Genomic DNA, 27,664 nt, shown 5'->3' with positions numbered 1-27,664 from the left:
TAAAAATATGACCATGAAAATGAGGACACCACTTATTTAGCATTTTTCTCTCAAGAAAAATGTGCTAAGCAAATCTGTTTTTGCATTACCGATAAATTATATTTTCATAATAATTAATGCTCATAATTTATAGGTACTTAATCTAACACAATAATGTAACAAAGCTAAAATCAAGGTCACTTACAACCTAATTAAAACTATTTGGAATGTGAATACTATTCATGCCCCACATACTATAATTAATTATCTGTATAGTAAGTAAGGTTACAGCTAGGTATGACTATATGTATATTTACAAACTTACTTTACATTTTCATATATATAACAAATTGACACCTTACTTGATTCATAGAAAGAAGATATGCTGATTTTAATCGCCTTAGCGAAAACAAATTTACAGCTATCGTATGCATGTATGTATGTGTGGATGTGCACATGAAGAACAAAATTAATGCATCAAATTTTAAATATTCAAATGCATGCTTACAGCAATTTCTAAATCTAATAATCAGACTAACATGTTTACAAAATGATCATTAAGACATTATCCAGCCGAACCCGGTTTGGCTCAGTGGATAGAGCGTCGGCCTGCGGACTGAAAGGTCCCAAGTTCGATTCCGGTCAAGGGCATGTACCTGGGTTGCGGGCACATCCCCGATGGGAGATGTGCAGGAGGCAGCTGATCGATGTTTCTCTCTCCTCGATGTTTCTAACTCTCTATCTCTCTCCCTTCCTCTCTGTAAAAAAATCAATAAAATATATATATATAAAAAAAAAGACATTATCCAGAATATTTTTTATCTCAAATACTATTAAAACACAGAAATGTATCCTTTATTTTACTAATATGCTTAATTTTATTTCTTTCTCATATCAATTTATTACCGATATCTCTCAATATATGCAACCCATGTGTTCCTCCAAATTAGTCATAAAAACACTCATTATATGAAATGCAATTTTCTTGCCCATTTCTCTTTTAAATGTATGTATGAAAGTTTTAAGAGGAGGAGACTTAAAAAACAAGATAACGGGCCTGGGTTGGTTAAACTTTGTTAAGTTACCTTTTTGTCTCCCAAAACCTAAGAGTACCTGACACACACAATAGAATGAATAAATGAATAAATGAATGAATGATTGCCAAAAGAGAAGACTAAGACAAAATGTATAAATTTGGCAACATGTCTTACTCTTTGAGCAACCATTCCAATTAAGAGCAAAATAGTTTGGAATCTATTATTGCCACAAATTGGAAACAGCAAGTAATTTTTAATCCTCGTTTTGAGTTTAACTTAACATATTAATAATATCTTTACCTTTCCCCCATATCTTAGTAAGTCATCAAAATCCAACTCTCTACAAATTCCAATGAAATAATCAGTCGGCAAATAAAACTAAACCTTCAATAAAAGATCTCATTACTTACCCAAAGTACTCCTTATATTTAACAAACTTCGAAAATTAAAAAGGTTTACCAAGCTGAGAGCTGTCCTACACCTTCTACCCTGAGGTCCTAGTGATAATCCTTGGGCCATCTGTCTTACACATACAGCTCTTCAAATATCAAGTCCATTCTCCTATCCCACCATAGCTTTCTCTTGGAAAGTATAACCAAATACATTTTTTTTCAAGTGCCCATCATAAGACATTATTTCCATTTCCTTTACCAACCAACCTGATCACTCTCCTCTAGACCTTCAGTAGGATTCTATCTCCCTTAATGTGTGGTGACCAGGTGCAGCTTGAAGAGTTGAACTGAATTATCATCACCCATGTATAAGGTTACTTTTTTAATAATAAAATTTTATTATTTGGTAGATACATAACACTACTTACAACAGGTAATACGTATAGAATATTTGTACTTACCAGATGTTAGGCACTATTCTAAGAGCTTCAAGAGCTTTATGTCATACTAGAGGCCCGGTGCACAAAAATTTGTGCACTCGGGGGGAAGGGGGTCCCTCAGCCCGGCCTGTGCCCATTCACAGTCCAGGACCCCTTGGGGGGATGTCCACCTGTCGACTTAGGCCCACTCCCTGAGGGATCAGGCCTAAGCTTGCAGTCAGACATCCTTCTGGCAGCCAGGGAGCCCTCGGGGGGATGTCCAACTAAAGGCTTAGGCCCCCAAGGTATCAGGTCTAAACCATTAGTTGGACATTCTTAGTGCTGACACGGAGGTGGGAGAGGCTCCTGCCACCACCACTGCGCTGGCCAGCCATGAGCCAGCTTCTGGCTGAGTGGCACTCCCCATATGGAAGTGCACTGACCACCAGGGGGCAGCTCCTGCATTGAGCATCTGCCCCCTGGTGGCCAGTGCGCATCATAGCAACCGGTCATTCTGCCGTTCAGTCAATGTGCATATTAGCCTTTTATTATTATTATAGAGGATGTCCCTATTTCCCCCCTATTGCCCCCTCTACCCAGCTCTTGCCCCCCACTTCTCTCTGGCCATCAGCAGACTGTTGTCTGTGTCCATGTGTAGTGCATATACTTTCTTTGGCTAATCCCTTCTTTAAATTCACTTCTTTAAATTTGTATTTTCAGATAAGTGCTTATAACTGCACTATTATAAATTTTCTATTATATCATTTAGAATTAAGATATTTTTTAATTGAACTCTTGCAAATTTTAGCACAATTTAATAAATTATGCTAGAAGCAATTAGATTTTTCATGTAATACAGATACATTTCAATTAATATTTTATTAATTTTTAATTTTTTAATATTTTAATTTGAAATAATCTCATACATGTAAAAAAACTATAAAGTACTACAGCATATTATATGTACCCTTCACCCAATTTCTTAAGTGTTAATAATTTAAACATAACCATTATACTACTAACAAAATTTGGAATATATTTTTCTTATAATCTCTTCAATGTTATTTAATCCATTTATTTTGTTTTTGTTAATCTTCACCCAAGGATATTTTTCCATTGAATTTTAGAGAGAGTGAAGGGGAAGGGAGAGACACATTGATTGGTTGCCTCCTGCACATGCTTTGATAGGGACTGGGGATCAAGCCAGCAACTGAGGTACATGCCCTTGGCTGGAATCGAACCTGGGACCCTTCAGTCCACGGGCTAATGCTCTATCCACTGAGCAAAACAGACTGCAGCTTAATTCATTTACTTTTAATCTATATGTGCCTTTATATTTAAAGTGGGTTTTGTTTTTGATTCACCCTCATAATCTGTCTTTTAATTGGTGCATTTATGTCACTGACTTTCAGAGTGCTTACTGATAGAGTTGCTGCCATATCAGGCGGCTTCCGGGGCTTCTGGGGCTTCAGCAGCCGGCCTGCCCTGGATGGCAGCACGCTGGCGGCTCGCGCTGCCCCACCCTGCCTGCAGTATGCAAATTATCCACCATCTTCGTTGGTGGTTAATTTGCATACCATGCTGATTAGCCAATGGGAAGTGTAGCGAAGGTACGGTCAGTTACCATGTTTGTCTATTATTAGATAGAACTAGAGGCCCAGTGCACGAATTCATGCATGGGTGGGGTCCCTCAGCCTGGCCAGCAATCGAAGCCTATCTGGAGGTCAGCCAGCCAGGCAGGGGGGGTGAGGGGGATGGAGGAGCCGCAGGAGGTTGGCCGGCTGGCTCCCCAATCAGGGCCTATCGGGGGGTCCTGCCGGCTGGGGGAACGAACCACGGGAGGTTGACCTGCCAGCCCCCTCATTGGGAGGGACCACGGGTGGTTGGCCAGGTGGGAGGTGAGGGGGAAGGGGCTATGGGAGGTTGACTGGCTGGCATGGGGGAGGGGGCCACGGGAGATTGGCTATGGGAGCGCACTGACCACCAGGAGGCAGCTCCTGAATTGAGTGTCTGCCCCCCTGGTGGTCAGTGCGCATCATAGCAACTGGTCAACCGGTCGTTTGGTCGTAACGGTCGCTTAGGCTTTAATATAGATAGATAGATAGATGATAGATAGATAGATAGATAGATAGATAGATAGATAGATAGATAGATAGATAGATTATATCATGCCATATATTCACAGCCAACCTACATGCTAGCCAATCACTTTTTCATGTTAACAAGTTAGAAAACGGCAGCTTAGAAAAGTGACTTAGCCAAGGTCCAATGGTCCAATGGTTTATAAATAGCAGAGCTCAGATTGATACATGTTTCTAACTTCAAAGTCCATGCTTTAACTACCTGAATTTGTAGTTCCCATGACTGACTCACACAGAATTTTTTTTTTTTTTTTACATATACAGCTGCTAAACCAGATCTGTCTTTCTGGAATTCCCAGTACTTCTGGTTACAAGTATATGAACTTATATTTATCTATTTTATCATGTCATATTCAGCCCATCATTTTAATAATTAGAGCAATAAAATGGGGGGAAAGCAACATACAGCCAAGATAAATAAAAAATATGGCTAGGCTTTCCCCAACATAGATTACAAAACTTAAGAGACCTGTTAATAGCAAGTGCAAAACTTCAGTTATCTTGACCTTTCCTAGATGTTATGTTCAGCTACAAGCAGAGCAAATAATTCTTGCATTTTCCTCATAAAAAGTTTCATCCCTTATAAAGTACAAATAAATATCCAAAAATGATAGACAACATGGAAGTAACAAAAACCTTGAGAGAAAATGTCTATATCTCTATAGAATATGCAATAAGGGCATATTCAGATATGTATCCACAAATTAGAGAAAAGATACATATGATCTGAATAACACTCTACCCAAAACCACTGAGATTAAATAGAAAGTTTTTTGTTTTTGTTTTTTTTAATGGGAGGTTCAATCATGTCTTGGGGATTGCCTTTCTAAGCATAACACCAAAGGAAGATTACTAAGTGAAAAGACGATAGACTTGCCTACTTTAACACTAATACAACTGCCAAAAAAATTTAACGTCATAAATTTTTTAGAAATAAAAAATGAATTTCAACATCATAAAATAAAAAACTGGCAATTCTCACAAGACAAGTTAGTGGCCTAAAATATATTTTTAAAAACTTCAACCCCAGTAGTAATAAAAATGTAATTAAAACTGAGTTACCATTTTCTCTCTACTAAATAGGCAAGCGTTTCTCTTTTAAAGCATGATAGGACTGGAAAAGATCTAAGTACAGAGATACTCATACATCACAGGTAGAAATATACACTGGCAGATTCTTTCAGGAAAGTATTTTGTTAGTACTTTTGGATGCAAACTTCTCACTGATAGAAATATATTCAAGGGAAAATACGTACAAGCAAATATTTAGCATAAGAGTCTTTATTGCAAGAAAGGCTAGATATAATAAACCTTCAATAGTGGAGTATTAATTTAATAAAATAATTTATGGTGATAAATGTAATACTCTGCAGCCATCAAAATGTATCTATAATAATAAAAGTGTAATATGCTAATTAGACCGGACAGCTGAATGACCTTCCAGATGTCCTTCTGGACGAAGCAAGGACTGCGAAGGCTGAGGCAAGCCGCTACAGCTGCAAGGGCCGAGCCCCTTGTACGAATTTTGTGCATCAGGCCTCTAGTTATATAATAGAATATTGTCTTAAAAACAGGTATAGAAGTGACTCAAAAAAAAAAATCTAAATTACATATACTGTTTAACCCAGTTTTAAAGTATTAATATTTTAAAATATATATACTCCAAAAGAAGACTTAGTTCCTTTAAACTGTGTACTCTAAATATTTTACAATGATATATTTTTTAAAATTAGAAAAATAGGCAAACTTGTGTTAAAAATAGGTGGTATTACATGGCACAAAATACTTTGTTTTCCATCACAACACTGAGGAGAAAAAAAAGAGAGAAACAATGATTGTATTATAATAAAACCCAATGGCTGACATGGTAGCCATAAACTGAAAAAATTAGAGAAATATGAGAGAAATGTAGCAAAAACACACAAAGAATGAACATATTAACAAATATGTTTCAAAACCTATAATAGTAGGATCTTTAAGGTTAGATCTCTCAAAAAAAAAAAATCTAGGCATACAAAACTGGGAGAAATAACAAAGAGAGTCCTTTTATCAAATGTATGAAGGAAGGAAATAAAATCAGGACATGTTCTTTCCATTCTCACTTTGCTTGCATATTCTCCTACACAGAATATGAGCTTACAACAGGAAAGAGCATATCATAAACACTGAATGCTACCTATGGTAAGGGGAAAAGTAGTAATGAATAACTTAGCCCAGTGATGGCAAACCTCTGACACACGAACTCATTTTTTTGGTTGATTTTTCTTCGTTAAATGGCACTTAAATATATAAAATAAATGTCAAAAATGTAAGTCTTTGTTTTACTATGGTTGCAAATATCAAAAAATTTCTATATGTGACACGGCACCAGAGTTAAGTTAGGGTTTTTCAAAATGCTGACACGCCGAGCTCAAAAGGTTCGCCATCACTGACCTAGCCTCTTCAAATAAGTTCAGATATTCATACTCTGATGCATCACATTCCAAGGTTTAGGAACTGCTCCCAGATTTGACTTCAGAATCCCTGCTATCTATGAGAAACAATGAAGAAAAACAGAAATGCTAGATAAAAGTAACCGCTCCCCCAATTTAAAAAAAGAAAAAGAACAAGATATAAGTAGACTGTGAAAACTACTTAACTTATTTAAATGTAAGCTTAACATCAACAAAGGGCAAGGTAACAGAGCAAAGAACAGAACTCACCAAGTGTCATGAGAAAATGCAGTGGACCCTTGAACAGCATGGGTTTGAGAACTGTGTGAGTCCACTTACACAATCTTTTTTCGATAAATACTGTAAACGTATTTTTTCTTCCTTATGGTTTTGACATTTTTTCTCTGGTTTAGTTTATTATGAGAATACAGTATAGACTAGACATTACAAAATATGTATGTGATAATCAACTGTTTATGTTATTGGTAAGGCTTCCAATCAACAGTAGGATATTAGTAGTTAATTGGGGGGGGGGGGCGCGTCAAAAGTTGTAACAGATTTTGGACTGCATGGGGGAGTCAGCAGGATTGTAAACCCCTGCACTGTTCAAGAGTCAAACTGTAGTCACAATACTTTTTCCTATGAAATTATTAGGTTAGTTGTTCTTAGATTGGCAAAGCAACTGAAAGTTTGATATCTGAAGGCAAGATAGTGAAAAGCATTCTTCATGTCAGTACTGTTAGATCTATGGAGTGTTAGCACTGAACAATTGCATCCAAATACAAAGACTAAGAACAAAAACATATAACTTCCATCATATGCCATAGGATGCCTTTTAAAAAAAGAAACTCTTCCTTAAATTAGTAGACCTTATTATATGGATATCACCATTTGGATATTATACTAGACATACAAATACTATGGGTAAGAAAATTCTACAATACTAAACATTCTCTAAGTTTTAAAGTATAATTTTACCAAATGGCAGATTATCTATTCAGACTTAGGGTTAGGGAAAGGGCTCTTCTAATTATTTAGTGAAATGAATATAGAAAAAGCAGCACATATATCATCCTCATAGCTGAAGGGACACTATCTTAATTGAACCTGGTTGATGTTAATATCCTCCTATTGTTCAGCAGTACTAAGACTACCAAGACTACTAGTAAGAATGTATAATACTTGCCCAGCTGGTGTGGCTCAGTGGTTGCGCATCAACCCTTGAACCAAGAGGTTGCTGGTTCAATTCCCAGGGCACATGCCTGGGTTTTTTTGGGGGGCTCAATCCCCAGTAAGGGGCATGCAGGAGGCAGCCGATCAATGATGTTTCTCTCTCTCATAGATGTTTCTATCTCTCTATCCCTCTCCCTTCTTCTCTCCCTAAAAATCAATTTAAAAAACATATTAAAAAACAACAATGTATAACACTTAACAGGGGAACCTTTTCATAAAGTATTAATGTTAATCATTCTACACAATATTTTAAATACTCTATTCTAAGTACCAAAAACATCTCTATACTCTTCTGACCAAACTGCAGTATCCACATTAAATCAGTGGTTTCCAAAGTGTAGTCTAAATCTCCAAGATCCTTTCAGGGAAGCCATGAGGTCAAAATTATTTTCATAATATAACTAAAATATTATTTGCCTCTTTATTTTTCATCCTTCCATACGTATAAGGTGAGTATAATCTTCCATGGAGTAAAAATTAGACTTAGTATTATTTTAAATGATTTAGTAAACAATTATTAAAGCATTTCCTATATAAAATTTGTTTTTAATTTATAACACAATATCAATAGAATATACAAACAACATAAAGAAAAACTCTATCATATCCTCAGTAATTTGTAAAAGTATAAAGGAGCTTTGAGAACAAAATGTATGAAAATCATACTATATTAAATCATAATTATTCTATATCAAAATTTCAAAGGATTCTGGTAACATTTATAATGCAAGTAAGTACCAAAAAGTATAGTCTCCCCTCAGATGTCAACCTAGTCAAATAATTCCTACTGAAGCACAATATTAAAAAGTACTTATTTTTTTGTTTACCACCCATGTTTAATAAAGCTATTTCATATAAGATGGTTCACATTAGTGTAAAACTTCAATAACTTCAACTATACCTCATTCTGAAGTTCATCACCACTTTTAACAGAAGCAAGCATATCATATAAAGTACAGCAAAGATCTTCTATTCTTGTTGCTTCAGCCATTTCATTTAAAGTTGCATTTAAGTACTTCTCGACTTCACACCACAAAAAGGAGTCATTTGATTTCTCCACAGGTCTGACCTCCGGGGTGGAATGCTCCCGCAAATGTTCATTCAGAAACTTCTTGTAATCTAGGCTTATAGTTTTCTGGGGTTCACCATTTATTGGCAGCTCATCAAAGTAGTCCAAATCATGCATGTCAAATGAAAATGCTAAATTATTGCCAAATAAAACTCTATCACCACATTCTTCTTTTGTCATCTGGAAAAGAGCAGCAAGATTGTCTTGATGAAAATGAGAAGTAATTCGACTGGTAGCATTACAAGCTGCAGTGGCAGATGATGATGGAAAGGGGCCAAACATCTGTTTGATAGCCTTTGTCTCACTGTGACCAACAGAGTCCTTCAAGTGAAATGTCTTGAAGAGAAATGCAGCCGCATTTTCAATTGCTTCTTTTCCATTTTCCATTCCGACTATTCAAAGATAAAAGAAACGGTATTAGCTCAAGTGAATCATAGTTCAAGTTACCATTAAAAACAAAAACAAAAAAACTACTAGTAAGATTCTTCTGGGTAAATCCAGCAGTAAAAACATGCTGGTAAAGATAAACCAATTTAAGAGCAGAAAAGCTCCTTTAAGTACATTCCCAAATTTCCAAAGAACTGTATTAGGTAAGCAAATCATTGTCAGTGATTATATATAGAGAAACTACCTAGTAACACTTTACCTCTCTTCAAAACTGATTTAAAACCAAATTTTAAAAACTAATTTGATGAGTAATGGTATGATTCATTCTTTAGTATGGCCAAGTAATATGCCATTTCTTAAATCAAATTGATAGGCACTTTTCAATGATCTTTTCTCTTGAAATAAAGCTGCAATGAACATAGGAATGCATATATCTTCTCAAATTAAGCGTTTGGATTTCTTCAGAGTATACTGAAACTTCTTTAAGAAAAAAATAAATTCATGTGATTCATGTGAATCAAAATCCTTTCATCAAAACTATCCACAATTGGCTAAATCATTATGATTTTAAAATACTTCTAGGATAGAATAATATTCAGGAAAGATAGATTTTAACAAAATCTTGCTTAGTAAGGAAATATCACAAGAAAGTGTTTTCCTTAGATCACAAGCTACTATTACTCAGAAACTTAATTGGATAAGTTAACTTTTAAAATGAAATTAATGTAGTTCTCCACTGAAGTTTTAGAAAATGTTATTCAAAGAAGATTGAGGAATAAACACCTCAACTCAGAAATGTTTGATCACAAACTATTTTTAGCAATTTAGTAATGATTTCTATGAATTTTATTAACTATAAGATAGAAAATGTCAGATTTACATAGCCTTTTAGAGCCACATCTCAGCACTCTATATCTGAAAATACTTTTGAGGACAATAATTCTGAGAATGACATAATTTTTAGAAAATATGAAAAAATGTTTGAAATTAATATCTATTTGCTATATCAATGTTAATTTGCTTATATAAATAGAATGAAATAATATTTCCTTAGACCGCTAGTTCTCAAATAAAATGTGCGTCAAGCCCTGGCCAGTGTGGCTGGGTTGGTTGAAACACTTTCCATACACCCAAACATAGCAGGTTCTCCCCAGTTGTGGCACATAAGGGAGACAAGGGACAATGTTTCTCTCACATTGATGTTCCTCTTCCTCCCTCCCTTCCTCTCTCTCTGAAATCCATGCATGTCCTCAGTGAGGATTAAGAACAAACAAACAAACAAACAAAAAACACCTTAAATTGCGCATCAGAATCCCCGGGGTTCTTGTTTAAAACCTAGACTGTGGGTCTTCTGTCTCAGCGTTTCAGATTCACTCTGCCTGAGACGGGGCCTGAGAATGTGCATCTCTAACAAATTCCCACTGGCTTAGAATTTAAAATATGGTAATTATTAATCAAAATCAAGAAAAAGAAAACACATCTCCACTGTATCTCTTTCTATATCCCGCTAAAATGGTAATCTTAGTTGGATAATGCTTTTCACAAATGTTAATATTCTTGCCTAATTACTAACTCGCCTGCGTGTTCACACCACAAAGAAACTTCTCAAAAGTAAATCTCTGCACCGCGCTCGTCAGGAGTCCGGAAATTCCAATTTTTGAGAAGCACTAGCAAATATTTGTTGCTACCATTGACCATCTAACAAAGAAACCAAAGTACTGCAATCTGAACACAACTTCTCCGGAGTGCTAAAGCATGCGAGAGGGTCCCTCCGTGCCGCCCTCCGCGGCCACACGCGGGCCCCCGCCCGCAGCGACACGCGGACACGCGGACACGCGGACACGCGTCCCAGCGCTCTGCCTGCATGTGGTGACGTGATGCCACGCCCCGGCTGCTGCCAGCAGACCCGGATGAGCAGGCAGCCCGGGATAGGTGCAGGGAACGTGGCCCAGCCAGGGCAGTGACAAAGGATCACCCTAATATGGTAGTAGAGCCCACCTGTGATGCCTGCACTTGGATCCTTTGGTGGCCGAGAAATATAAAAGGTGCTTGTAAAACAGAAAAAAAAATCTTAATAAATGCAAGTAGATGTCTGACTTGTCAAAGCTCCTGCCCTCAACAATGAGAAGTGAAGGCGCAGTGCTTCTGCACCAAGGTGTTTCTGCGCTTCTCCGCCCGCCGGCTGACCCAGCGCACGTTTGCAGCCACACTGAAAGCACGAGGGGGCGGGGAGGCCTGGAAAATGAGTGGTGCGCGTCTGGAGTGGAAATTGGTAATAGGTAGTCAGGTACTTGTTTTCTTACACTATATCCAAAACTAAACGTTAACTGAGGATCTTGTTTGCAAGCAACCTATTTTTTGTTCGTTTCCCTTTATAGTTTACGTAGAATTCAGTAGGAAGTGAATCTTTTAAGTGATTATTAAGCTGAAGCTCTTTGTTAACATTTACTTCCAATTCAAGAAGTGTTTGTTTCACACCACTGACTGTGCTCGTCTTCCTGAGAAGAATAGTAATTTTAAGTGTAGTTTTCTATCCTCAAGATAAAACCTCAGTAAAGAAAATAAACTAAATAATCAACTGGCAAAAGTTTGAATGAAACTTATGACCTTCAAACCTTACTTAAGGAAGCTACTTTGGATATCTAACCACTTGTAACTTTTTAAATAGCTCACTCTAATACGTAGTTGAGAAGTTCCTTATAAGGAATGAGTAGGACATTTTAATCAAGTAAAAATATCCATCAACTGTTTGCATCCTTAATTGCTAAATATGCAATTTAGAAGTTTTCAACAAATGAATTCCTTAACCAGTTAAATCTTCACTGTTCTGCATTATACCATTTTTCAAATAATCACCAAATTATCAAACAAACTAATAGAGGTAAGCATTTACCATATGGCTTTTGGGGGGAATAAACTGAACAATTTACGTGGTATAAATTTAAAATTGGCTAAGTAATATAATTTAAAATAATGAGCTCCATTTATTTTTTAGTATAAGTCTTGTACATCAAAAATCCTCCAGGAAAACCTTGCATTAAGTAGGCAAAGTATTCAAGAAATGTTCAATACAGTAATTTGAAGAAACCACTTAGATGTTAAGATTATTCCTGAACTTTAATAGAAATTACCTACTGCCTTCGGAGTGAGCAAATAATGAAAGGGAAGCAAACAGAGAAACTATTTGGTGGAGAAAGAGATTAGTAGTAGTATAAGAGATTAAAGAGAGGCCAAGACAATTCTCCATTTTTTTAAAGTTAGTTGTTTAATTGTACGTATATTCATTACAAAATGTGGATACTCATCTTTACAGTGTAGACTTTCAGTCGGCATCCAGCCGCTATATTACCATTTCTAGTACTATAAAATCCTGCATCAAATTACAACTTGACTTTCCAAGCAACCAAAGAGCTAACAAAAAGTTTTAATATCATATATAAGCTTCCGTTATTGTGGGCATTACCATGGAAATAAACTATCTTTGAACAAATCACATAGCTCACTGAGATTTAACTGGCATTTTTAAAAAAATTTTAACATCCAAGGAAAAAGCATTTTATAAAAAGATGATATAAAGTATACACGTCAGTGCAGCATACATTTATAAAACATATAGTTATACCTTGACAGTACTATAAAGAAAATTAATTACAATCTTTAACTACAAGTAGAGGTACAAAAATGCCTCTACTGAGGAATGCAGTGTAAATTTTCGTACGCTAAGGAATCACAATAATTTGTAAATGAAGAATAATATATTGATAAACTAAAGCAAACTGTGAAGAGTTGATCTTATTTCCAACACTTGCCATTGCTACAATCCATTCAATTTACAGCTGTTTTGTCATATTCCCACATAATCTGAACTGCCTGTTTATACAGCCAATATATTTGCAAAGTCATCTATGATTTTCATTGTTATTCAGCTCTTTTGTTTTGTCATTTTTCTTGTGATATAGAAATTTAAAAATAACTCTGTCCCTGAAACAGTCAAACACAATCTAATTCTCTCCCAAGTTCCTTCTCTATGAATTCCTTCCTGACTAACCCAAGCAGAGTTCCTCCCCTTTTTGTACCACATCATCACTGGGCACATACCAGTACATCTATAGTCGCATAGATAAACTATTTGTCTATCAATGGCTACTGGAACATCTAGACTATAATAAAATTATTCACTGACAGCCATTTACCAGGCTGTACTCTAGGCACTTTGTAGTATTGCTTCACATCCCACCAACCATACAAAGAATTACTATCACCATATTATATATGAGGAAACCGGATTAGTGATATTAGCTACTCATTAGTAAATGACAGAACTAAATTGTATACCACATATATTAACTCATAATTTGAAATTATCCTATGCTATAGGAAAATAATTTTATGAAAACTTAAAGCTGAAAATGAAATAAAGATGGTACAAAAATACAGTTGCAAATATTCTAAACAATAGCTTACTGTATCTATCCATATATCTAAAAATACAGTATAAGTAACTATAGTTTATTACAGGAATGCAAAGGTGATTCGATTGTTAGAAAATCTAGCAACATAATCTACTTTCAAAAAATTTAAATAGGAAACATCTAGTGCAGAGATATGATGGCTAGGAGTCGCGCACACATGGTGAACAAAGGCAACAGACATGAAAGAAAGACCAAGTCGTTAGCAGTCTTGTGCCCAATCAAGGATAGTACATTACATTTGATTATTATATGCATGTAACCTCCTATAATCTACAGTACCATCATATCATTTTAAATGACATTATATGGAATTCCCCTATAAAGCCATTGAGGCATATATAGATTTCTTAGTGTGAAGGTTTTTAATTACAGATTCAATTTCTTTAACAGTCACATATTCAGATTTTCTGTTTCTTCCTTTGTCTATTTTAGTCATTTTTGTCATCTTAGTCCTCTGAATCTGTCAAGAGCTCTGTTCATCTTCTCATCCTCCCTTTTCATCTGCCCTCCTCCTCTGGACTAGTCAATTTCAGATGAAAGTGGCCCAAAAGCCAGGATCAGATTTGCTAGGTTTATTTATGCTGTTAGATCTTGGCCCCATAATTTTTTATTGCATCGGAAGTACTATGATGCAGTCAAACTGTTTTCTATTTTACAGTTTTTCTAATTATTCTCAGCAGAGAACTATCCTAAATTATCTTGTCTGCCAGTTTATGTCAAGTGGAACGTTGAACTTTTTTGGAATCTACAATTTTTAAGATAGTTGTTTTTTTACAAATATTCATGAAAAACCTCCTGCTTTACTCTATACACAACAGGTCTTTATTATTTACTAGAGGCCCAGCGCACAAAATTCATGCACTTGGGAGGGTCCGTCAGCCAGGCCTGCGCCCCCTTGCAGTCCGGGAGTCCTCAGGGGATGTCTGACTGATGGCAGTCAGACAACCTTAGCACTTCTGCAGAGGCGGGAGAGGCTCCCACCACCGCCACTGCACTCGACATCCGTTAGCCTGGCTTCTGGCTGAGCGGTGCTCCCCATGGGAGTGCACTGACCACTAGGGGGAAGCTTCTGCATTAAGTGTCTGCCCCCTGGTGGTCAGTGCATATCATAGCAACCGGTTATACCACCGTTCAGTTGATTTGCATATTAACCTTTTATTATATAGGACTAGAGACCCGGTGCACAAAAATTTGTGCACTCGGGGGGGAGGGGGTGTCCCTCAGCCCGGCCTGTGCCCTCTCGCAGTCTGGGACCCCTCGGGAGACAACGACCTGCTGGCTTAGGCCTGCTCCCGGGTGGCAGAGGGCAGGCCCAATCCTTAGGTGCAGCCCCTGGTCGGGCTCAGAGCAGGGCTGATTGGGGAGTTGGGGCGCCGCCCCATCATGCACAGAGCAGGGCAGATTGGGAGGTTGTGATGCCACCCTCAGTCACCTCAGGGTAGGGCCAATTGGGGGGTTGGGGCACCGTCCCCTGTCACACTCAAGGCAGGGTCGATGGGGAGGTTGCAGCGCCACCCTCTGTCACGCACAGAGCAGGGCCAATCAGGGGGTTGGGGCGCTGCCCCCGTCACACATAGAGCAGGGCCCATCTGGGGGTTGGGGCACCGCCCTCTATCACCCACAGAGCAGGGCCGATCAGGGGGTTGGGGCGCCGCCACTCTCACACTCAGGGCAGGGCCGATGGGGAGGTTATGGCTCTACCCCATCACACACAGAGCAGGGCCCGTGGGGGGGGGGGGGGGGTTGGGGAGCTCCCCCCTATCAGGCACAGAGCAGGGCTGCTCAGGGGGTTGGGGCCCTGCCCCCTGTCACACACAGAGCCGCAGGGCGATCAGGGGGTTTGGGCGCTGCTCCCTGTCACGCTGATCCCAGTGCCGGGAGGCATATTACCCTTTTACTATATAGGGTAGAGGCCTGTTGCATGGGTGGGGCCGGCTGGTTTGCCCTGAAGGGTGTCCTGGATCAGGGTGGGGTCCCCACTGGGGTGCCTGGCCAGTCTGGGTGAGGGGCTGAGGGCTGTTTTCAGGCTGGGGGTGACTGAAGTTCACAACCACTCTTTTTTTTCTTTTTTCTTTTTTATTCTGGGCCAGCTTTACCTTGAGGCTTGGCTCCAGCTCTTAGGCCTCCCTCCAGTGCTGAAAGTAGGTTTCTGGCCTTTGCTTACAATGTTGCGAATCTGCTGGCTGAAGTCCGGCGGTATTTGTTACAATGTTTCTTAAACTGCCCGCTCAGAGGCCTGCAGCCGCAGGCAGGCGGGGAACGTTGGCCTCCAATGATCTTCGTCACTGAGGCAAGCAAGCCTCATGTTAGTTTCAAGCTGCCTGGCTGCCGGCCGCCATCTTGGCTAACAGATAATTTGCATAGCTCGCTGATTAGCCAATGAAAAGGGTAGCGGCCGTATGCCAATTACCATGTTTCTCTTTTATTAGTGTAGATATGCATACCCTTACTTCCATACAGAATTGTCAGATCCAACTAATTTCTATATATACCTCCTTCTGCAGTCATCGCTTTATAAAATGCTTTCCACACTCAGTTCAGATTCCTCATTTTTTATAGTAAAATCTTATTTCCTCAACAACTTGAAAAACATAATAGATTCCCAAATTCCCTAAACCACACTTTATAAGTCAGTCATGTCCAACAAACCTTTTGATTTGTACTTTTGTTAAAGATAAGGCTATTAAAGGTAAAATGCATAAAAACATCAAAGCCCAAATAAAACAGGGGTTATAAACTAGAGAAGGCAAAACAAGGTCTGTGTATAGCAAAATAATGTAAATTCTTAAAAAAAAAAAGTTCAATTATGACTGAGTCCTGTTCTGTATCCAGACCAGAGTAAAATCATTAGATCACCCTGTTCTAGCCTGAGAGGGAAATTCAGTTACAGAGCTGATTAAAGAACTGTCAGGTTCTTCTGCTGACTTCCCACCATTTTTGACCCCCATTCTAGTTTCTATCTATGTTGTAAAAATCTTAAAACTTCTATGATAAAATAGTGGAAAATCAACATTCTATAATAATTTAAAACTCTAATAGAGATGCATGCCTTGTACATGATGGATTTTACTAACTGCCACTCTCAATCTTAACCTATTTTCAAAAATATTTTTACTTGAAGCACATAAAATGTATTGACAAAGTTTCATTGCGCAGAGAAGATAGGCTAATATGACTGTTTCTCCTTCAAAATCCATTGAGGAGACAGCTATGTCTACAATGAGTATTTAGATAAACTAAGATTAAGAGCCCAGAATATTATTTCCATCAAGGACTGGTGTAAACAATTATCAAATAATGAGAAAGTGCTCTAAAAAAGTATAGAATGGATGATAATCTAATGGAGCACTATACACTAAGACTACAAAGGAATAACAGGACATAAATGAAGCCTAAACTATTTCTTCAAAGATGAGAAGCATTTCCCCAGAAGAACACAATGGGAAAGTTACTATAACACATACATGACAAGGAGGAAAAAACAACCTAAGCACTGTTCAGGAAATTAAAATAGTACACATTGCATATGTTAGGAGCAAAGCTTGCATGTGATAGAATGACAAAGAGATGAAAAGATACATTGTTTCAACTCATAAAGGAGCTTTTCTAATGTCCATTCTAAGGAATTTGGTCTAAAGAGTAGGCTGGGAATAAACATGAGCTTTGCATGCTTTTTACAAAGATCAGTCTAGTCACAGTGTATAAGCAGAATAAAGAAATAAGGCTGAGGAAATAGGCTAATGCAGTAGTTCAAACATCAGATGGTAAAAGCTTAAACCAGGGCAATGGTAAGTATGTAGAGAAAGTGAATTTAAGAGTAGCTGAAAAGTAGACTTGACAGGACTTGACCTCTGACTATAAGGAAAGTAAAGAATCTAGGATTTACATCATGTTTCTATGTTAAAACTTGGGTCTAGGCCTAACTTCACCACAAATCAACCATGGGATTCACTTAACCTTTATGTGCCCTGTTTCTTCACATACAAAATGAAGGGACTGGACAACATGTTCCCTGATATCCCCACCAGCTTAAAATACCTATTACTCTAACTAGTCGATGTACATGTTCTTAAACAAATACCTCAGATTATTATATCACACTCAACTGAAATATAAGTGATTGTTCTTTATTCTCTTGCTCTATCTTTTTAATGCAATTACACCAAAAATACATGTGCTAAAAGAGTAATATAAGAGAAATCACAAAGACATATTTACCATGAGACTAATCTTTTCAATGCTTCCGGTTTTAATTACATTTCTAGTATCAGCAGTATTTTCATATTCTGGCCTCAGACTACAAGGAACAGAAAGAATCTAGGATTTCAGAAAGAGTAGTTGACTACTAGTCAAATATTAGTTTCACTAAAGCTAAGTTACTCAACTTAAACATAGCATTAAAAAGTATATATAACAGAGCATTTACCTAAGTCCAACCCTAAGATTTCATCTGTCATGAAAATATTCTTCTGAAACATTACATTTCAAAATAATCAATTTCTAAAACATATCAGTCAATAGATTAGTCCCTGAGTATGAATCAGATGTTTCACCAACAGGCAAAACATCTAGGATTACATTTAATGACTGGTATTTAAAACAATGATCTTTGACTTGTCAGAGACATTTGGGAAGAATCTAAAAGATAGTTTTTTAAAATCTTAATTTCTACATCATTTATATAAAGAAATAATTTAGTCACGGAACTGAATAAGCTCAGTATTTTAGTACTGTTTTTGCTAAGTATTCTGAGGCATTTTTATAATGGAACTCCTAAAGAGAAAAAACACTCTACAGATTTTGAAAAGTATTTTATCAGGCCACCCCCCAGTGGCCCTAACATCTTAGAATTGAAGACAGTGAAGCCCAGAGGGTTAGATTCCAGTCAAGGTGATCCAGGTGGACTGGAGACTGCTTTTCCCTACTATTTACCAATCAACCTAATTGCCTCTACATCCTTAAAATATAAAATGTAATTCTGTGCTAAATTCTATCACAAATTTCTTCAAAATGTGCTCTATTTCACCTAGGCTTCCAGCAAACTCAATTTTTACTAAAGCCCTGAACTTCAGAAAATCAACTAAATGCAAAAACATACATGACATTCATTTGTACTTTCACAACTTAAAACAATGAGGGTATTTAAATTCAATAATATATTACAAAACAATGGTAATAAAATGACATATCAAAGTCAAAATATTTGAATGAATTTAAAGATCTGATGAGCAAAAATAAGCCTTCATGTGTAAAAAATATACCAGAAATACCGTTCAAAGCCAGTGTAGGAAAGAAACCTCCCAACCTAGCATATGGTAAAGTAATGATTTAATTTTCCCCTCAACTAAGAAATCACCTGAGAAAACTTTTTTTATTTATCAAGTGAAACTTCACTACAATCCTAAAATATGCAAACACTACTCTAAGCACTGAGGATGAAGTGTTCAACAAGAAAAATAAGGTCCTAGTCTCATGAAACTTATATCCTATTCCCAGAACATGAGTAATAAACAAACAAGCAAAAATAAGATAATGATAAATGTTATAGAGAAAATGTTACCAAGGGTTATAAGAATGACCAGGTACCAACATAAGATTGGATGGTCAATGAGGGCCTCATTAAGAAAGTATTTTTTTTAGGGGAATTCAGACTAAAAAGAGAGGATCTACCCACTCTAAAATTAGGGCAGAAGAACATTCTCATCAAGGGAAACAGCAGTGCAAAGACCCCAAAACAGACACCAACTTGATGGGTCTGAGGAAATGAGAAAAGACCATGTGTCTCCAGCACCGTGAGTGAAGGCACGGATGAGTTGAAGTCAGAGAGAAAGGTGGAGACCAGATTACACAGGGTCAAGAGTATCGGTCTGAACCTTTTATAAGTAACAAGCCTGCATTTGAAAAATTTAGAACTACAGTAGTTTAATTATGCTTTTTAGTTATCAGATTCTGAAATTGTAAATGTCAATGAACAAACTCAGATTTTTACCAGTCATTGTTCTGTTTTGTTTTCAACCTTGGGAATAGTAGCATGTTAACATAAGTAATTGCATTATCAAATTATAATTTCCTCTAAGTACAATCATTGATGAAATTGTTAGTGTATGACAGGAATTAAAGCTAAGTTTAGCTAGACCGAGCTACATGGCTTTTAAGAGTCCCTCAAGCTACATTAAAATTTTAGCTCACCCTATCCTTACTTCAAGCAAGACAGTGATTTTCAAACTCTAAATTCCTATAAACTCCTCATGTTTGATTGTATTATAATTACTTGTTTACTTCTGCCTCCCTGACTGTATCCTAACTCCTTAATAGATAAGGTAGTCTTTCATAATTATGAATACTTGCTTGGAAATTTTAGCCTTGCACTCGCTAATTTAAAAGAAATATATTTTTGCACCTTAGTGGTTCTATTAAAAAATAAATAAAAATAAAACAAAACTATACCTATTTGTTTTGCAGCCTGCAATATATCTTTTAAGTCTTCATTTATACTTTGCATTTCACTCTTCTCCAGTTTTTCATTCAAAAAATTTACTATCTTCTTCCACGTCAGGTCCAGCCCTACAATTTGTTCATGAAGTTTAGATCGCTTCATCTGAAACACATAGCAAAATACAGTGATATGTTGGTTAAAGGTTTTCTCAAATCCATCACTTATCGCATGTATTTTGCATTACATTATACAAGACAAAAAATGAAAACTGTATCTATTCACATCCAAATTTACAGCTCTGAGAAGGAACCTTACTTGAATAAGATTAAAAAGAATCTCATTTGTTTAAAAGATATGTTTAATAAAAGCTTTTTTATAGGTTTAATCACAATGAATAATCATGAAATTATTTCCATACAGCAAAATAAAAAGCAAAAAGTCCTATATTAAGATGACAATAAGTAATATCCCATGTGTACTAGACTAAAGCAAGTTCCTTCATATACTATATTGTATGGTTCATTCCTTCGTAAGTTCATATACCTTTAGGACTATAAATTTCACAACCAATTATAATGACCAGACAGAAGTCAATTATGAGACCAGATACTGAGTTTAAAAGAATAAAATTCATCTTTCCCATGTTATGGTATAAATCATTGTTTCTCTCCATCAAATAAGAATCTTACCATAGACCCAAAAACTTACTCAGATAATCCAGGGGTAAATTACTGGATTAAATTTATAAAATTAACTGGCAAGACCCTTAGCAAAAGAAAATTAACAAAGGACTCTATACCATAGTTCTGATTATTCTCTTTGACAATATAGTCATAAGTTCTTAAGATATACTAGGTGTACCAGTTAATAATGCAATAATGCGGATTTTATAATCAAAGAAAACACGATCAAAGTGAAACATCAAAACTGCTTTATTCAAAGTAATGTCCGTCGCTAGCTACACATTTCCCCCATCTTTCAGGTAATTTGTGGATACCGTTCCACTAGAACTTTCCTTGTTTTGAGGCAAACCAATGAGAGACCCAATTTTCCACTTCTTCGTATGTTTTGAAGTGCTGCTCAGAAAGTGCGTGTGCCATCGATCAGAACAAGTGATAATCTGAAGGAGCAAGGTCTGGCGAATACAGCGGGTGGGTTAACACTTCCCAGGCAAGATCTTTTAATGTGCCTTTAATTGGTTTTGAAGTGTGTGATGGTGCGTCTTCATAAAGCAAAATTACTTTGCCATATCTTCTGGCCCATGTGGTCGTTTTACATCAAAGTATGGTTCAAATTGATTATTTGATGTCAGTAGCAGTCAATATTAACAGTTTCACCAGGTTTTAGAAGGTCATAATACACCACACCTTCCTGATCCCACCAAAAGTAGAGCACTGTCTTCTTTCCAAAGCGATTTGGCCTTGCAGTCGATGTTGATGGTTGACCTATAATTTTGTGCCTTTGGGATTCTCAAAATAAATCCACTTTTCATCGCCAGTCACAACTGGATGCAAAAAAGACTTTCTTTCATGCTATTGAAGCAACATTTTACTGATGACTGTTCGGTTTTCCATTTGTCTTTCATTCAGTTGATGTGGCATCCATTTTCCTTCCTTTAAAATCTTTCCCCTTGCTTGTAAATGATCGAAAATTGTTTGATGAGCAACGTTTAATTTTTCTGCAAGTTGTTTCTGAGTCTGACATGCATCTTCATCCGATAATGCTTGTAATTGTTGGTCTTCAAACTTTTTCGGTTGACCTGGACGTTCTTTGTCTTTCACATCACAATCATCACCTTTAAAGCGTTTAAATCAGTGTTCACAGTATCTTGAGATGGAGCATGTTCACCATAAGCTTCCCAAAGTATACGATAACTTTCAGTAGCACTTTTCTTCAAATAATGAATTAAAACTTCCTGCAAATACTTTTTTGGGGGGACACGAAATTCGACATTTTTAAGCTGTTACATCATTTTTAAGGTGTTAACATCATAGACATATGAAAATTGACATGTGACATCAGAAAATTTGACATGTGAAGTTTTGAAGCTTGTTGTCAATACAACAAAAGAGCATACATACCAAATGCATATATATCAACATATGTGTAACTCCATCTATTGAAAAAAATCCGCACTATTAACTGGTACATCTGGTATATTCCCATTAGTAAACATTGGTATACACATTCCCCTTCTTAGTAGCTAAAACATACCATTTTAATCACATAGAACTAAGGAAAAAATGTCAAATACGTGCCCATGTCCTATGTTTATAATAGTTTTCATCTTTAAAAAATTTACCTTTAAGTCAGCCACATCTTCATTATAATTATCTTGCTTGGTGACATTTGAAAAGGAGCGCAAGGCTCCTGTGAGTCGAGGTAAAGCCATCTCTAATTCAATCAGTGATCCATACAATGAGGAACCCAAAACTGAAACAAAACAATATATTTATCTGTTGGGAGGAGGTGGGAGAGGTAATCACACTCAACAAATTGACCTGTCCAAGAGAGAAAAATAAACACAATTAGTTAAAAAAGCAATTGCTACCAATGTTGAATAAAATTCAACACATTTTGTACCCATGAACTTGTTTATTTTTTAATAACATACTGGCTATGTTGGGAAAAAGAAAAAAGAAACAAACAAAACACGTGTGGTGGGTACTACTTTAGCATTACTTAAAAATAAGTTCTACAGATTCCCAAGTACAGGTCTCACATACTGCATTACTACTGACAATAACACTGAGAGAGGAAAGAAAGCACATGCCCATCTTTTCTCTTATACTGTTTTATGCTCACATTATCCCTTGCTTTCAAAGTCTCACTGCTTTTGTTTTTTTAAAGCATGTTTTCACCTAAATGCATTTGCATTAGTGGTTCCCTGCTCGGAATGCTCTTCCAATGTTCACATAGATGACTCCTTGACACATAGTTCTTGGCTTAAAAGATACTTCCTGAGAGGGGCCTTTCTTGACCACTCAATCTAAGAAAGGGCAACTACTCAGTTACTGTCTATCAAAGTACAAAATTTCCATTCTCTTTTATAGCACTAATTAATATTTGACATATACTTGTTTATTTACTTAAGTATTGTGTCACTCCACAAAGAGTAGGGTTGATGTTTTTGTTGCTCAATAATGATTTGGTATATAGTAAAAGGAAGAAAACGGGAGAAAAAGAGATAAAGGTAACGGAGAAGCTAAAGAACAGGAGAGGAAAGAATTAAAGAAGCTGGGGAAGGAAGGGAAGAACTCCCAGAAAAGGAAAAAGTCAGATGACCTGATCTAATCTCCTTCTTTAGGTGCTGACAACTAAACAACCAACCCTCTAGCAAACAGACTAATAATTACTGTGAGCAGAGTCCTTATCTATGGGATACTCTTAGAGCTCATCCTGGTTAAAGATTGCTTATTGTAACAAAAGTTGGCATGGCTCCCTGGAGAATGTCACATATCCTATGCAAGTCCTTAAGACAGTTCTCAGATAGGGATATTTTGCCCCTTATAGGTCATTTGGCAATATCTGGTGACATTTTAAATTGTCACAACTGGGGGTTGAGGGAGGAATACTACTGGCTTCTGGTGGGCAGACGCCAGTGGTTCTGGTAAACATCCTATAATACACAAGACAGCTTCCTGACAACAAAGAACTGTCCAGCCCTAGGATTTTTCAACTGGTATGCCACAAGAATTTTTAAAACTTGCAATACCTGACCATTTGGTCAGGGGCACTGACCTCTGTCCCTTATATTGCTAAATAAAAAATGACAACAGCCAAGGAAACAATAGCTGTCCAGTGTGAACGAATCAAAATTATACCTTTTTCGTTTTGGTTGGATCAGCAAAAAATATAATGTATTTTTTTTGGTTTGCCTTAGTAATTAGTTTATGTGTGCCAGAGATTAAAAAAAAAAAAAAGTTGAAATTGCATTAAAATAAGTAGACCTTAAAGAAAGTGACAAGCCCAACATCAAAATGAAAGTTCAATAATTGATCAATTATTGATCAGTCAAATCAGCAACAAATTTTCAGTAAAGACATAAAAGACTTCAACAGTGAAATTAATAAGTTTAATTTAATAAACATATGCAGAAACCTGTATCTAGTGATTAGAAAAATACATATTCTTTTCAAGTACATCAGTAACAGTTTAAAACGGTCTATGTCTACTAGGCCATAAAGCAAATCTAATAAATTTCAACAATTAAGCACCATTTAGATCAAGGGATCAGCAAACTTTTCCTCTCTGAAGAGAGAGAGTAAATACTTTAGGTCTGACAGGCCACCATGCAGTCTCTCTGCCCTCTGCATAGTCTTAATTTTATTCTTTTTTTTCTAAAACACTTAAAAAGTGTAAAAGTCATTCCTGGGCTCAGGATGACCAAATTAGTTTGCTGACCCCAATACAGGTCACATTTTCTGAGCAAAATAAGATTCGAAATCAGAAACAAAAAAGATGAAGTGAAAAACAAATGACTGCATTGCAAATAAGTAAGGAAATGGTATCAGAACTGCTAGGAAAAAGAACAGTTGGATTCTCTATATCATACTAAAAAACATTAATCAGGTAAGCAAAATGATCCATTTTAAATTTCAACTACCCATCGGGAATGAATTTTGGAAAGCATTTCTGGAAACAAGATGATTCACGGAATCACATTTGTATTTTTCTCAGTAACACTTTCTGGAATATTTGAAAGAAGAAATCAAAGCAGGAGTCAGTGGAGAGCACAGAGAAGACATTCTCAAACTTTAGTGTCCATCAAAGTCAGCTGGAGGGCTTCTCAAATTGGGAAACCCACCATGAAGTTTTCTGGATCACCACCAACTTTCTGAATCAACAGATCAGATGGCACTGAGTTGGGGCACTGTCAAGATCAGAATTCAAAAAACATCAGCCATATATATATACACACACACACCTCTATTATGCAACTTCAAAAAGAGGTCATATTTCATAGTAAATCCTAGAATTTTTACTTTCTATTCCTTACTTGTATTATACCTTATTGGTTAATGTAGTGGAGTCATATGTAATTATTTGAATCAATCAAACACAATATGGCAAATAAAAGGTATAAACAAACAAAATAATACTGGAGACTATGCCCACTATTTCACATACTGAATACATGTTCTAGATGAATGGAGAATAAGCAATAAGAATACAGTGCTCCCTTACACTCTTTCAATCACCATATGCATCTCAAACCGTGAACATCTTGCTGCATTGTATGACTCCAATGTTTAAAATGATGTTCCCTTTCTAAAAAAGAACATACAACATGGCCATTAAACATAAGCCAATTTGTTCACCTGGATCATCTGAAGAAATTGTGATATGTTCCAAGTCTGGAGTAAAAACATAGCTGTGCAGGACATATTGAGAGACAGTATGTTGTGACAACCTAATGTCCTAAGGGATTTTCAAGGGAAATTTTAATTATTCTCTATTTCCACCCAAAAAGTTCACTTTAGATCCTAATTCATTCCTAAGCAAGAAGCAACTGCTCTTGAATAGTGTCCAATAAAATTAGGAAACAGACTTGGAGCATGGACAACATAAAAAGCAAGGGAAAGACAAACACATATATACTAGGTGTGGCAAAAGTAGGTTTACAGTTATCCGTCTGGAAAATAATGCAACAATTAATATATCATAACACAAGAAAAAACTGTTTTGCATACTCATAATTGTAAAACTACTTGTGCCCCACCCTATATACATATTTATATAAATCAAAATATACAATGGTTAAAAATAAAATTTGTATGAGGTTCTTATATCCCAACTACTTACTTAATATTAACTCCACTTTTCCTATTTAAAGGTACCCTCAGGGGTTAAACCTAGACAGGCTCATAACCATAAACCACACTGCCTTTGTATTACAGAAGACCCATATAGTTATATTAATTTTACTCTTAAAAAAAGGGGGGGGGGGTAAGGAAAGCTTTTCTTTTTAATATTTAGAGAGAGGGGAAGGGAGAAGGAAAGAGAAACATGGATTGGCTATCTGCAGGCCCCCTACTGGGGATGGAGCCCACAACCCAGGCATGTGCCCTGACCAGGAATGGAACCAGCAACCTCTCCGTGCGCAGGTGTTGTTGCCCAACCAACTGGGACACATCTGCCAGGGCAGAAAAGCTTTTCTTCTAAATGCCCTGGGAAACAAGTGGCTAGAATAACTATCAGCACCATATGAGAACAAGATTAGAAATTCCCACAGGGATCAAATAAGCACACATATCACTCTACAGGACACCTGGAGGTGACCTACTGCACACTAGGCAGTGTGTATTTTATCTTTCCCCACACAGGTTCAGTGGGAAAGATCCTGGCCCAGATGATCTGAGCAAGGCAAAATTCTCATTCTACCCCAATCTATGGGGCTCTGAAAGACAGACCCAAGGAATTTATGCCTGTCCCTTAATAAGCCCTTCAAAGATTAATCTGAATTGAAACCTCTCTGCTGTGCATACTCACAACTGTAAACCTACTTTTGAGAGGTATTCTCCTCTCAAGAAGTACCCTCTTACACCAAACCAAAACTCTAGTGATGCCCTGTAACAAGCCTTAGCTGTTTACAAAGAAAGGGTTTTCCTGACCTTGTATACTTGTTTCTCTCTACCATAATTACATGGAGCACCATTACGTTCCTCAATGTGAGCTCTGCAACTGGTGACCCTTTAGAAATCTGATTCAAGTTTTACACCCAAAGAATTAGAATTATACACCGTAAATCCAAAAAATATTTATCAAAGGGTTTCATGGCCTTAATCTTCACTTATTGTTTTGTGCATAGTAGAGGAAATTCTTAAAAAGCCCTAACACTGACACTATATATAAAAAATTGGCACACATTCGGTAATAGCAGCAGATGAAATCTCTCCACCTTTCTCTCAGGAGAGAATAACTACTAGACACTATAATCAGGATTCAAATGAATTAATGTGGTACTCATCCTATATAATAAAAGCCTAATATGCTAAGTGTCCGATCAACCAGTTGGCCATTCAAGCAATCTATGCATAGTATGCTATGATATGCCAAGGCCACTCAACCGCTCACTATGACATGCACTGACCACCAGGCAGACACTCTGACTGGTAGGTTAGCTTGCTGCTGGGGTATGGAAAATCGGGACTGAGCACTGACTGAGCACTGACTGAGCACTGAGCGAGACTGAGCGAGACTGAGCGAGATGGGATGGACACGCCCTGGAACCCTTCCTTGATCCCTCCCTGGCTGGCCAACCTCCTGTGTCTCTCCCAGCCCTGACTGTGCACTGGTGGGGTCCCTCAGCCTGCCCTGCACCCTCTCGCAATCCAAGACCCCTCAGAGGATGTTGGAGAGCTTGTTTCAGCCCAATTCCACAGGTGAGGCCTCTAGTGAACTACAAAAACAGATAAGGAAATTACCAATTCATTAGGTATTATGAACCAGAACAAACATATAGATAGTAAGAATTCTATTGTGCTACAATATTGCATTTACTATATGTTTACTTGACTTTTCTGAAAGCATGTATTGTCGTGACTATTATTTAACATTTTGATTTGAATTATTTATTTCAATATTTATGAATAAAAGTTATTTACTTCTAAAAACAGGGTACTCTCATCCCTTATGTTATGTCAGTCAGAAATGTGCCCTGAATC

General features: G+C 36.9%; 1 protein-coding gene across 20 annotated transcripts in view; it reads right to left on the bottom strand.

Moving 5' to 3' along the window:
- ASCC3 (activating signal cointegrator 1 complex subunit 3) overlaps nt 1-27,664 on the bottom strand; it is a 250,869-nt gene that overhangs the window by 216,352 nt on the left and 6,853 nt on the right. For 12 of the 20 annotated variants that reach the window (XR_004968946.1, XM_036317986.1, XM_036317987.1 and 9 more), the window contains exons 2-4: nt 22,300-22,430; nt 20,009-20,159; nt 8,535-9,094 (exon numbers count right to left, since the gene is read on the bottom strand). Coding sequence is in view for 19 of the 20 variants with exons in the window: in XM_036317986.1 (XP_036173879.1) it covers nt 8,535-9,094; nt 20,009-20,159; nt 22,300-22,389 (801 nt within the window). In the remaining variant the exon portion in view is untranslated. The other 8 variants (XM_036317975.1, XM_036317976.1, XM_036317972.1 and 5 more) reach the window with 8 other exon arrangements.

The sequence above is a fragment of the Myotis myotis genome, unplaced genomic scaffold (assembly GCF_014108235.1).
Source record: "Myotis myotis isolate mMyoMyo1 unplaced genomic scaffold, mMyoMyo1.p scaffold_m19_p_7, whole genome shotgun sequence".
NCBI lineage: Eukaryota > Metazoa > Chordata > Mammalia > Chiroptera > Vespertilionidae > Myotis > Myotis myotis.
Note: the sequence above shows the minus strand (reverse complement) of the source record. Positions and strands in the feature narration are given on the sequence as shown.